The sequence below is a fragment of the Vombatus ursinus genome, unplaced genomic scaffold (assembly GCF_900497805.2).
Source record: "Vombatus ursinus unplaced genomic scaffold, bare-nosed wombat genome assembly UNPS02009835.1, whole genome shotgun sequence".
NCBI lineage: Eukaryota > Metazoa > Chordata > Mammalia > Diprotodontia > Vombatidae > Vombatus > Vombatus ursinus.
Genome location: NW_020949613.1, coordinates 22677532 through 22691945, shown reverse-complemented (window position 1 = coordinate 22691945; position 14414 = coordinate 22677532). Strand labels below are relative to the sequence as shown.

The following is a 14414-nucleotide window of genomic DNA, read 5'->3' as shown; positions in this document are numbered from 1 at the left end:
AAAATTAAACCATTTACTATAAATGTTACAAAGAAGCCCTACAAAATGAAATGATATATCCTAAAGCACACAGTACTACCACCAGCAGTATGGTATAGTGCATCTCATCCTAGACCTGGGGTCAGTCCTAAGTTTAAAACACAAGTCAGACATTTTTACTACCTATGTGTTCTTCAGCAAACCATATCCTCTCAGAGCCCTTATCTCCTCATCTATAAAATGAAGTCTGGACCATCTGAATTTTCATTTGCAGTGACTATTAGCTCCTTCATAACAGGCAATGTTTGTCTTCATATTCCTAACCCCAGAACAGTGCCTATAACAAAGTGAATACTTAATAAATGCTTGAGTTAAGTCTGAACTCTAAATCTATGATCTTATGATGCTTCTTACACTATTCACTTCACAGGGTTATTGTGAGACAAGGCCTTTGTGAACCTTAAAGTGTTATAGATAGTTGAGTTCTGGATACAAATAGCAGCTACTTTTAGTTTGGGGATGAATTAAACATTTATTGCTAAGCTAAATTTGACGTGGAAACAATTCATTTTTCAAAGATTTACTGTTATGGATCAATAAAATAAGTAGGAAAAAAGCAAAATGTGTTTTCAAGAATTAGTATGGTTTATATGATAGTATCAGAAGAGTGGGTACATGATCTAAATGATTTTACATTATTAGCCTATCATATTCTTTTTTTTTTTTTGCAAGGCAATCAGAGTTAAGTGATTTGCCCAGGGTCACACAGCTAGTGAGTATCATGTGTCTGAGGCCGGATTTGAACTCAGATCCTCCTGACTCCAGGCTGGTGCTCTATTCACTGCACCACCTAGCTGCCCCTATCATATTCTTAAAAAAAAAAAACTGTGAGGGGGTTGGTTGTTATTCAGTCGTTTCAGACTCTCCATGACCCCATTTTAGGATTTTCTTGGCAAAGATACTGGAGTGGTTTGTCATTTCCTTCTCCAGCTCATTTAACAGATGAGGAAACTGAGACAAACAGGATTAAGTGACTTGCCCAGGGTCACAGAGCTAGTAAGTGTCTGAGGCCAGATTTGAACTCAACAATATGAGTCTTCCTGATTCCAAGCCCAGTGCTCTATCCACTGTGCCACCTAGCTACCCCTTAAAAGACCTAGACCTTATTTTTTTAAATCATATCAATGTGGGGGGGTAGTAATATTCATCTGGATTTAAGACAAAGCATAAAGAATTAATTTGATTCAGCTAAGAGAGCTGACAATATATTGTCGTTACCAAAACTAACTAATATGTTGTTATGTCCTATATTTGGACTGAGGTTTTGTTTTCTGAAATTTGGGGGAGGGAAATTTCTTTGAATGCTACCAAAAAGAATGTTAACCCACAGCCAGCTGTATACCAAGATTCCATGCAAGTAGAATATTTTTCAATCTGTCCTTAGGGAGTAACTTGGTATTGTGGAAAGAGCTGGCTCCAGAGTCAGAAGACCAGGGTTCAAAGTCTAACCTTAACCTTAACCAAGTCACTTCACTTTTGGGGGTCTCAGATCCCTCCTCTATAAAATGAGAAGACGAGACAAGGCAGCTTCTGAGGTTCTACACTTATCTGATAATGTCTACCATAAAGAAGACTTAAAATGAAACTTTTTAAATGATGTCTGATTATAAAAAAAAAATCCAGATTATAAAAAAAATTTTTTTAAATTGTGGAAAACAAACTGCTAAAATGAAGACATCCAGAAGTAAAAGTGCTCTTTTATTTATTCCTAAGTTGTGCCAATTTGTGCTTCTGAGGTTCCTAAATTATGGTCCAGGGTCCTTTGATAATGCATGATAGCCCTGTGGTAGACCCAGAGATCACTGATGGGTTCAAAATGCAAGGGATTTATTAGGGAGTTACCCAGTCCACACGTGGAAGAATAAAAGGCAATTTAAAGTTAATTTTAAAATACCTGAAAACCTAAATGTCATAGTTTCATAAGACTTAATTTATCCCTTAATATTCATTAATCATGGTATACATGTAACTTCCCCCCTCCCACCTCTAAGAATATCAATAGCCACTACTATTAACCAATACTACTACTGAATCCCTATTATACCTGAGGTTTCATAATGGTCACTAATTCTAAAACTACCCCATCTCTTAGGCGGGAAAGTACCCTAAGAGAGGTCGAGTATGAAAACATGAAGTGATGGAACTCAAGCTCATTCACAAAACTGAGCTGCATCATTGTGTCTTGGCTGTTCATACCTCCCTTTCAGCAGCATTATACCAGCTGATGAAATCTAGGATTAATTAAAAGGGAGAGATACCACTCACACAGAATGACTCTACAGAGAGTATCATCAGCTGACTTTTATAAATGAAAAAAGCAGAGCACAGAAAAGTTATCAGCATCTCACATGATAGCATGAGTTGGGAGGGGCAAGAACATAGTCATGGTTTTTCCAGTTCCAAGTTTCTATATATACTACATTGGAACCCCATGTTAGTAATGTTTGACAATAGAACCTCAAAATAATATGTTTAAGAGAGTAGAATTAAGTGTAAAGCTTTTCTGGGATTTCATCTAAGGGACTATTTGTTGAAACAGCCTTATTCTAAGGCAGTTTCATCTAAAAGGAGAAAGCATTGATCAGAGGAAGGAACAGTGGACCAAGAGTCAGGAGATCTGGGTTAACTCCTAGATCTACCACTAACTAATGACCTTGGGCAAGTCCCTTAACTCTCCCCAGGTTCAGTAAAGTCACTTAACTGCTCGACACTTACGTCATTCTTGGATGGAATTCTAAGTGACTATAAAATGAGCTTACTGCTGCTTGCTCTTACTCCCTCCCCAAGGTTGTTATGAGAAAAGAACTTTGTAAACTATAAAAGTGCTAAGTAAGTGTGTATTACTGTTATTATAAGGTGCTCCTATGATACAGAATGTCAAGTGCTCTTCCATAGTTGATAAGAGTTGTTTTAGGTAAGTACCAATACTAGCAGATCTCATCCCCTCCTTGAAAAAAAAATTGCTGTAATAACTGATTGAATGGTACTTGCTCTCTTCCTAGGTCACTGCATAAGAAATTATTCTCTACACATATGTTGTATGCATTCAAACATTAATAACTGCACTTAGATGATTCCCAGATTCCTAAGATATAATATTTGACTTTTGCAATCAAAACTTCCATAAGCAAGAAGAGACTATATATAAGAATTCATTTAAAGGACTTTAGCTATATATATATTCTTTTCTCCAGACTTGTCATTTCACAGGTGTGAGGAACTCTCTCCAGTGATTCAGTTTGGCAACCTGTCTGTAGTTTATAGTCTTAAAGAGGCATCTGGGGCACTGAAAAAGTATGTGTTTTACCCATGGTCACAGATGTTCTCTGTCAGAGACAGAATTTGAACCCAAGTTTTCCTGATTCTATCTACACTGACAGTCTGTTCTATATTAATTGCCTGATCTTATGGTAGCAGGTATATATCCTTTCTTTGGACCAGTTATCTGTCATCTAGTTGTAGACCAAACCCCAAATTTCTGCCCAGAAGCACACACTGCTCAGTATAGTGCTAAAATGTTCCCTGTAATTTCAATATGAAACTTAAAACACATCCCTGGTCTGTTTCCTCCACCAGGGCTGCCAGCAAACCTTAAAAACTAAATCACGGTCTTCAGGTCAAGTTCATTCCAGTATACACTAAATCTGGTTTCTACTGGAACAGCCTCAGAGCCTCATACCTGAGCTATACTGGAATCTGAAAGAACTAGGAAAGAAAGGAGGATAGGATTAGAATTGGGGGTAGGGGGGGCAGAGAACTAGGAGAGTTTAGGAAAAGAGAACCAATCCAGTTAATTTTTATTTCACTACTTCAGGCTCTGGAAAGAACCAAATTCATAAAAGATGGAAAGGGCATGTTAAGGCCGTGAGAATATAAGTGTGGGGCCCAAACGAGTTCCTCCTTGCGTTTTCCTTCATTCCCAGTTTTCAAAGGGACTCCACTCACAAAAGCATTTTTTCTTCTTGGAGAAAAGGCAGCTCTCATCATACCAGTCCTAACAGTCATGTACAGCTGTTTTCAGTAAGAACCTATGTTTCATTTATCAAATATGGTAAATAAATGAAGCCCTCATAACAAAATATTTTTTAACACTGGAGGAAGTTCTACCTTACACACAGTCCAAAGACGTTTTGGGAGGGAAAAGAAGGGTAAGCACAGGGAAGTAAGGCATGCTGAGATTACTTTCCAAATCAATTAGACTCAAGGTTCCTCTTAAAAACTGAGGTGGAAGGGGAAAAAAATATCAATGAAGATTACATTGATATTTGTTCATTTTCACCCATGGAAATAACTCTATTTAAACACTATCAGAAGATGAATTAAACTATGAATACAAATCATCCATGGAAATCTCAATGTACCCCTCACAAAATAAAAGATCACTGCCAAATTTGCAAGGAGAAGAGAAACAAGAAGCACCAGAAGCCAACTACTGCAAAGTGTTGAAATAATCTTGGGGAGCTATCCTTGCAAAGATTGCAATCTTGTTCTCCGTCACACAGGTCACAAGGGGACACATCCAGCATCACTTTGGAATTGTAACTTCTGACTGCCTGCCTCCCTGTTCAAAGAGAAGAATTTTTTTTAATTTTGTTTTTATTTTACTTGTTTTGATTTATTTTTTTAAAAAAATGAGCACTCTGCCAAGATGAAATAGCATTTCCTACACTTTTCTGAATTTTCTGGTGTTTATATTTTAAAATACACACACACTCTCTCTCTCAATTTAATTGTTTAATTATTTACTTTGACAAGAAACCATTGAAACATTACATTGCTCAGAGAGGGGCAAGTCCAAACTCTTAGCCAAAGTAAAAGGGTGTTTTCAGTCAAATCCACTATCAGAAATTGGCTAACATTTAAAAATAAGTTGGAGATGTAGATCACAATTGCAAACACAATGTAATTATGTTGCTGGAAGAAGAAAGACTCAGACTATGATTTGTTAAAACCCTTGGAGAGCATTTAGTTTAAATTAATATTGTCTATGCATACAGCACACATACGTATGTATTCCTATATATGTGTGTATAATTATATATTTATTTACTTCACAACATGAATGGCCTTAAAAAAAAAAAAGACAAAGGATTATTTTGAAACAAAGGTTTGTCTCCCATCCAAGGGGACTGTCTGAAAACTTTAAATACCATGTATCTTTGCAATTAATTAAATCAAGTTTATGACCCTTCTCTGAATACATTAAACCTTTTTTTTTCAATCTCTAAACTGAAATTGCAACAATACCACATCAGAATGAGCATATAACCGGCTACTATATACTTCTTAATTTTTTTTTTCAAAGCACACTCAACTTATACTTCTTTGACTTTTTAGTGGAGGTTTCAGGTGTGGGATTTTTTTAAAATATATATTATATAATTTTATAAGGTAGGTTGTGGAGCTTTAAAATTGTCTTATATCAGATTTTATTTTAGTGATTAACACCAGTAACATGGTTTCCTTTCATTATTCATTGCTTTCCTGACAAATTTCCAGAGATAAATCATCTTTTCTTTTGCTTTAAAGTTGCCAAATGTTCTCCTAGTACCTTTGACAAGTAGTCATTTGGGAAATGTGATAATTTGTTAGTGTATTTGGGCGAATCTTCCAGCAAAGTCCTTATAAAGTAAGGAAGGATTTTATTTATTTATTTTGTAGATATTTTTACAAGCATATATTATCTCCTCTCTACACACTTCCACTCCCTAAAATATATGTTCCTTGAAGACTGAGACTTTTTCATTTTTGTCTTTGTCTCCCCCAGGGATCAACATATATTAGGTGCTTAATAAATGCTTATTAAGATTGATTAACCTTGGGGCGGCTAGGTGGTGCAGTAGATAGGGCTCAGGCCTTGGAGTCAGGAGGACCTGAGTTCAAATTCGGCCTCAGACATGGGACATTTACTAACTGTGTGACCCTGGGCAAGTCACTTAACCCCATTGCCTTGCCAAAAAAGCAAAAAAAAAAGATTGATTTAACCTCCATGGATTTGGGTTTCTTCATTTGTAAACTATGGGGGTTGGACAAGATGGTTGCCAAGGTCTCTTCAGCTAGATTTTTGATCATATGACCCTGGGTTCTCAAAGATTGTGCTGGCAAACTTCAAACTCTGTTCCTATCCCAGATCAGAAGGCCAAAAGTTTGGCCCTAGCAACAGGCTTTGTATATGCCATCCCAGAACCAGCCCATGTCTTTAGGGCCTCATTATCAGAAGCTTCAATGAACTGTTTTGGTCCATAGGAACTCATTTTAATAAATTTTAATAAAATTTTATTAATAAATAAATTTAATTTATTAATACATTACTTTATTTATATATTTGTATAAATGTTTTAAAATATTTCTATAAATATATATTTAAATATAGAGTAGTTGTGAACTGTGTCTGTGGACTAAGTACCCAAACAGATGAAATAATGGATCCTTGAAATATAGGACTATTTGGATGAATGCATTATTACCAGGACTTGCCACACCATCCTCCCTTTTCTATCCCCAGAGTCTTACTCTCACTCTCAAAAAAAAAAATGTAAATGTTCAATACTGTGATAGAGAAGACTAAATCTTTTCCAAATCTGGAAAACTAACAAAAGGCAAAAGAAACTGATCTACTTTCATATCAAGGATAAGCAATAGCATGACTTTCTTAGTTTCATGCTAATATTATCAAGTTCTACAAATGAATTAAACTTATTTTGAAATATATTTCTTCTCAAATGACCTACCACATATACAAAGTATTCCAAAAGTCATAGTGTATAACTTAGTGAATAGCTTTCAAAGATTTGTTAAATGAACTTTAAGCTTTAATAGCTTTTAAGCTCCAATAGCTAAAAACTGCACTAAGACTTTTAGGATACCCTGCAAACAGGAATTTGTTGCAAAATGTGATGTCCATGTCATTAAGAACTAAATATAAGGAAAATCTCAGGATAAACTTTTTACTCTGTAACTAAGTTCAAATCGGACACAAATGCCATTATTGAGGGGCAGCTAGGAGGCACAGTGGACAGAGTACCGGCCCTGGAGTCAAGAGGACCTGAGTTCAAATCCGGCCTCAGACACATGACACTTACTAGCTGTGTGACCCTGGGCAAGTCACTTAACCCCACTGCCTAGCCAAAAAAAAAAAAGCCATTATCGCCTATACAAAATTCAGGCACTAATATTTTTTAATTAATAGCATCTACAAAAGCACAATTGGCTTGAGTTATTTCAACCTGGTTTTCTCAGCACACTATTCCCACCTAAACATGCACCTATTGGCACCAAGCCAATGAAATTTATTATTCTAGGGGAAAAAAAGACATGAATCACAATTGTTGAGATCTTGTTAAGCAAGGCAACCTTTTGTCCTCTAAATGTTCTAACAACCAACTTCTGAAACCAAATCCATTTTATAGGTGCAAGGGTTCAACTGGATGCCAAATCAATCTATCTATAAGATGGAGAATATTCTTCTTATAAAAGGAACTCCCATTGTAAAACAAGAAATAGCTACTTGAAATATGAGCAAAAAAAAACATAGAAACCGAATTTTAACTGGAGTTTTTATTTTAATTTTTTCTCTGTCAACATAATTTTGGGCATTTAGGTTCAAAGTCTAAAACAATGCTTAAGCAAAAAGAACACTTTCAAATTTGATATCATTATCTATACACAAAATAGCATGTATGTTATGTTGTTTATAAATAATTAGCAAATCTCTTCACTTAAGTGGAGGCTCTTGCCACCCACCAAGTGAACAAGTTATGCAGTGTTTTTCAAAAATGTAACTGCCTATTTTGAATTCTGATTAACTATACACTATACAGAAAGAGTAACACTTACTTGGTTCATAATAATCCACTATAGATACCGAGGCATCTTGAGTATTTGATACTTTGAAGTTTCTCACAGCAGGAATATCTACACAAAACTGTGTTTCATTTACCTTGAAAAAAAATAGGAACAAAGTTTGGAAGAGTACAACGTGTATGTATTTCAATGTACAATGAACAATCTTAGAGTCCTTAGTCTGGGGACAATTTTGAATCTTCTATGTCCTCTGTAATCAATGAGGACTTATTAGGCATAGAAGATTAATGGCCTCATCAATTTAAAAATTAGGAGGCAACTTAGAGATCATATTACAGTTGAGGAAACTCTAAAAAATTAAGTGACTTATGTACTAATTATTAGCAGGGCTAGAATTAGAACCCAAGTTTTTTGGATCACAGTTTAACAACTCCATTGATTAAAACAGGCTGGCTCCTGATTTTTTCCATAACTGAGTTAACCCCCACTTCCAAAAGACTCATGAGAGTACAAGTCAATCACTTCTCTCCTTCAAGAGTTCTAAAATGCTCCACAGAAACTCCCCTGAAATACTAGTGTAAGGATTCTACCCTCACTTCAATTAATATAATCACAGAAAATCTCAGACACCAACAACTCAATCAATCCATCAACATAAACTATACGTTAGTTTTCCTAGAATGTCACCATAAGATATAATTAGGTTATTAATCAATTTGAGAGGGCAAGGTTTTAGCAACTGGATGAAGGCAGATGAAAGAACACAGGAAACAACTTATAATTGACTGAAAGAATAAGAAATACCACTAGCTTATACATAAAAATAGCAAACAGTTAAGCAATGAACCAGTGTGGGAGTTGAGGATAGAAGTTCCAGCGTTAGATCTAAACCTCTGAGAGGGCAGCAGTCTTGAAGGAAATGGGAAGTTTCTTTTTCTCAATCATCCCACACTTCTACTATTGATGATGTAAGTGGGAAAGATTGGATCAGCATAAGAAAGCACATCCAGATGGGGGTCAAAGAGATTAAACCAGAAGGAGACAATACATCAATAGGGAACAAAGTGATATATCAAGGATAGAGGGTTCAGAAAGACAGTAACCAGAGGAGGGAGGCAGCTCCAAGGAACGTGACCCTTTGCACCACAGAATATTATGGATTCAAGAAAGGACTTTTAGGCCATAAAGTGCTGAGAGTTGTGTTACTCCTTTGCTATATGTATATCTTATATGTATGACCCACTAAAACTGTTTGAGTCCACTCATCCCATGGATCTACATGTATCTGCGGCAAAGTGTGCCCAGGCTTTTTTGGGGGGAGGGGGGAGAGGATATTTTGTACCAACTGTCCTTGCTATGACACCCTAGTAAATGCCTTTTCTAAAACCTAATTAATCTATTGGCTGATTATTAATGGGAAATACATTTATGGGGGCTTATGAATGATAATCATATAAATAAACCCTCTCACGGTTACCCCTAGAATCCTGAGAAAGGAGTAGTCAGCCAACTTTTTGGGAACTTCAACCCAAGACTATTAAGGCAAATTGGAGGAGTAGCTTCAGATGGGGTGCTATACAAGTTATCTCTGGATCCCCAAACATTAGCTCTAAATCAATAGCTCTGTAACATTCCCAATAACTTTCAGACAATTATAGACTCAAGGAGGATCATCACAATATTTTCAAACTCTCAAATCATCTCTGACAACAAAGTGTGCACATCAGTATATCTAATAGCATAAAAACTAGATGGTGGGTAGACAAATTCCACCTTAACTAGATTTTAGACATCCATGAGGTAGTGGAGAGCTTTTGACTACAACTAAAAGGCAGTCTGTAGGAACAGACCTGTCCTAAATACCACATCTGGAGCAGTTCTCTTTTGTGATGGCTCAATCCAAATGATAAAAACTGGGAGGTCAGGGGAATGAGGCAGAGATCAGGGAGTGTCCTAGTCCACTCAACAACTGCAACATTTTTTGTTTATAGACACGGTGTCTCTAGGCATCTAAACTGCCACAAGACCCAGGAAGTTGTGAATAGGACCAGTAGAAGTTTGAGAAACTGTGGGCAAGATGGCAGCTTTATTAGTAGTAATGCTATATTAGTAATGCTTAAAATAGCTACTGCTTACTATCAGTGGCTCAAGCTCCAGTTTACCTGGAAAACTTGGAGAATATAGTTTTCTAAGCACCCAAAATAAGACTGATTCCAGGATATCCAGATGAATTCAGGGCAAGTAAAGACAGATACAAAATTTTTAGCCTTTTCTGCATAAGAATTACCACCACTTCCCTCCCCTCTTCTCCCTCCCACTCTGCCAAAAGATGGCATAAGGTGACAACAGAGCTGCCAACCTGATTAAAAAAAAATTCAAATACTCCATTATTAGATTTATTTGCTATGAAAAACAAACCATAATTGACAGAAATAGTACAGAATAATGGGAATGGCCCTGGATTTAAATTCATAGGATTCACACACAACCACTAAAAAATTTGTAGATTGTTAGATAAGTGAGCAGAACCAGGAGAACAATTTATACAACACCAATATTATAAAGACAAACCACTTTGAAAGACTTAAGAATTCTAATCAATGCAATGACCAACCACAAAAAAAGGGCTAAATGACAAAGAATTCAACCCACCTCCTGATTCAAAACAGAATGAGACATATATTTTTGGTCATGGATAATGTGGGAATTTGTTTTGCTTTAACAATTTATATTATGTCTATGTCTATGTATGTGTATATGTATCCGTATACATATACAGTCATATAGTTTATATGTTATATTTGTATTATGTGGGTTTTTTCTTTTTTTTCCCCAGAGAGAAGGAATGGAGATAAAATAAATGGTTGTTCATTTTTTAAAAAATTAAAATTACAGGTGAATTTTTCATTTTAGCATTATGCTATTAAAGATTCCTAATCTTCCCTATATCAGGGGTTTCCAAATGTAACCTGGGAACCACTGGTGGTCATTGAGAGTCCTACAATAAACCTACTAACTGGTATGTTGAAATTTATATTATTACAACATCCATAATCTTGTTTCTTGGGTGCATATTAATAATTGCTTTGCATAGCCTGCATTGTTATAATCTCATCAAAATCTTTGCCTTAATTCTAGCCAAATTTTTGCTTGGCTGATTTGGGTCTTTCCAATGGTTATAGAAAACCAAGTGGTTCTTATTATCTTTTGGCAGGGTGGGACTGTGGAAAGCATGCTGGAGCAGGAATCAGATGACCTAGGATCAAGTCCCAGATCTACTGCTTACTATCTCGGTGACAATGGGAAGTCACTTAACCTACATTTTTAGTCTTTCATCTTTAAAATGAGGGGATGAGATTAAATCATCTCTAAGATTCCCTCCAGCTCCAAATTTATGATCCTATGAACCATGGGCCTAAAAAGCCCACCACGCACCAAAAACAAATAACCTAAATAATATGCTAAAAAGCCTTGTGGAAAGTTATGCTATATTAAACATGACAAAATACTAGATGTTTATACACATTACATTTATTTTTTCTACTTACAGAGTCTAAATACAGGTTGACTTGGCCATGATCATTCTCTACTTTCTTAATTGTGTCACTCAATAGAATTGCATCTGGAGGCATTGCAAAACCACTCAGTAAGTTAACTTCCATCAGAGCCATGCCACTCTTTGATGGTCCCCGAAACCTAAAAGTAAAAAGGGAGAGAAGCAGGAAGGAAGGAAGGAAGGAAGGGAGGGAGGAAGGGAGGGAGGGAGAAGGGAAGGAAGAATGGAAGAAGTAAAAAAGGAAGGGAAGGAAGGAGGAAAGAAAGAAGGAAGGAAGGGAAGGAAGGAGAAAGGGAAGGAAAGAAGGAAGGAAGGAAAGAAGGAAGGAGGGACAGAAGGAAGGAAGGAAGGAAGGAAGGAAGGAAGGAAGGAAGGAAGGAAATTAATGTGAAAAGGGAGAACGAAACTTCATTAAAGACTGAATATGCTAATAGCAGTTTACTATACATATAACACAAAATGCAATGTTTACTTAGAAATTAAAAGTCTCATCACATTAATTGTTTTTATTCACAGTTCAAATAAGAATTCGTATGGAGAAATATTTATGCACTGGTTTCTCTAAATACTTCTTCTTAAAATCCAGACCTTAACGACAAAAGATCAAATAACTTTTATGAACCTCTTTCAAAATTCAAAAAAAAATGATTACATAAAAATCCCCATGGCACAACAAGGTAAGCTATATGGGACTCTATATAGGGAAGGATGTAATCTACTTTATTTCAAAAAAGAATCTTTTTTTAGTTGCCATGATTTTAAAGCAAGTTACATTTTTTTTTGTTTTCTCTGGAGAAAATGGCATGACTTCTCAGCTGAAAGCCAGGACCCAAAGTGGAAGCAGCTCTTTCTTGATCTCTCAGGGCAGCCCCAATGCCAAACCCTTAGCACTCTTTCAACCACCTAGTTTTGGAAAAAGAAGGCTTAACAGGGAGAGATTTTTCTCTTTGCTCCCCTGAATATTTTAGAGTTCACTTTGTGCTTTCTTTGGCCAATTTGGTAGGATTACATATCTTAGAAAGTTTTATTGCCCTGCATTGTTCTTTGAGTTGTTGTACAAAATGCCCCTACCCACCCTTTCCCTCCCCTGCCCCCCAAAATCTAAGTAACAACAAAACTTCTACCTCCTAGAGAATGGGTTTTTTTCCCTAAAATGAATAGGTGGCAGGAGCTACTTGCTTGGAATATAGAAGTAATCAGAATGATCATGGAAAAGAACATGTTTCCAGTGTGCATAGTATGACAATTATTCAATTAGTTTCAATTACTATTTATTTACAGTTACTGATGGCCAAAAAAGAAGACGAAGAAGAAGAAAAAGGAAGGCTGGGCAAAGAATACTTGCTTTTCAAAATAGTGATATTAAACCTGGCAGTCTGACTGATTGAAAAGCAAGACAGCACAACTGCTGACTTCAGCTGGCTCAGAAATCAGAAGCAACTGAAACCATCTGTTGGGTCCTCCACATAGCCAAAATAGATGCAATTGAAAATAAATCACTGAAATGGACCTTGCAGCAATTCTATCTGAGCAATTATCATAGATGAGGGAAATGGTCAAACTGTTTAAATTATATTAAATATTAAATCTAAAGGTAACTTGGTGACCTCATCTTTCTGCTTGCTACTGAAGAAGTGAGAAACAACTCATCCCCAAAATAAGCTAGAACCTTACTATAATACTATTTGACATAAAGCAGAAATGAGAATAAGGTAGTAGTCCTTAACCTCGGATCCATGAGGTACATAGATAGATTTCAGGGAGACTGGGAATTTGAATAGGAAATATATACATACATATATATATATATATATATATATATACACACACACACACATACACACACACATATATATACATACACATATACAGATATACATATATGTGTGTATATACATACATATATATCTTTATTTTCATTAACCTTTGATTCATTTTGTAATCCTAATACGTATTTTATTTATGTATTTATAAACACTCTGAGAAAGGGGTCAATAGGCTTCACCATACCACCAAAGGAATCCATGACATAAAAAATATTATGATCCCCTGGAAGAAGGTAAAGTTGCCTTGGACCCTTATTCAAGAAGACCCAGTAAAAAGACCAAATAATCTCATTATAAGATGCATCAACCAACCCCATCCACCCACCTATCCTAGGTCAGTATTACCAAACCAGTGTTAAATGAGTACATGCTTGGGATTTTCCACAGAGATTTAGTTGCATACAGTGTGGTAGAAGGGAAAGAGTACTTGTTTTAGAGTCAGAAGAGATGGGTACAAATCCCAAGCTTTGTACTTACTACCTGCATGAAAACGGGCAAGCCACCTTCTTATGAGGGTGTGGCCTAGGTCATCTCTAACATCCTTTTCAGGTCCATGGCTGAATAGCTTTAGATCCAAGTCTACTTTTCAACCACCACTGAACACACCCTAATAAAACTCCCTTTCTAAATTTCCCCCAACACCTCTTAAATATTCCCACCTCATTTCTAAAAGATGATTCCTGGTAATAAAGCCCATGGAATAGAAACAAGTATTCTCCCATGGTAAAGTCCCATTATGATGGCACAGAGAATCCTTTCACATTCAGAAGGGGATGCCGGGCTTCAGTTTTTTTGGTCAGCAGATTAGGGAACCACAAAAAGAAATTCTCACAGTTCCCTGTTTCTCCCAACCCTTCCTGTCAGACCTCAGGTACGGGCTGATTTAGGACTCCCCCCCCAAATAACGTCTTTTGCTTGAGAGTACATGCTTACTTTGAGGTCAGTGTCTTCTCATCCTCTGGGAGGATCCAAATTGGGATTTCATTTGAATTTAATAATAACAAACATTTATTAACGGGTACTATACCCAAGACAGTGTTAGATGCCATATATGTATGCAATGAACCCTTAGCTTAGATCTACCTTTTTTTTCGTTGTGCACATGAAATTGCAAATCTATTATATACAATGTGCTTTTCCTTTTAAATATATAATAAAGTTATTATATAACTTTCTTTTTTCCCTCCTCC

General features: G+C 36.2%; 1 protein-coding gene across 2 annotated transcripts in view; it reads right to left on the bottom strand.

Moving 5' to 3' along the window:
- Positions 1–1718: 1718 nt before the first annotated feature.
- CD109 (CD109 molecule) overlaps positions 1719–14414 on the bottom strand; it is a 155598-nt gene continuing 142902 nt past the window's right edge. For both annotated transcript variants that reach the window (XM_027852946.1, XM_027852947.1), the window contains exons 31-33: positions 11391–11538; positions 7876–7978; positions 1719–4600 (exon numbers count right to left, since the gene is read on the bottom strand). In XM_027852946.1, the coding sequence (XP_027708747.1) occupies positions 4419–4600; positions 7876–7978; positions 11391–11538 (433 nt within the window). In that variant the 3' untranslated portion in view covers positions 1719–4418. The remainder of the gene's footprint in view (positions 4601–7875; positions 7979–11390; positions 11539–14414) is intronic.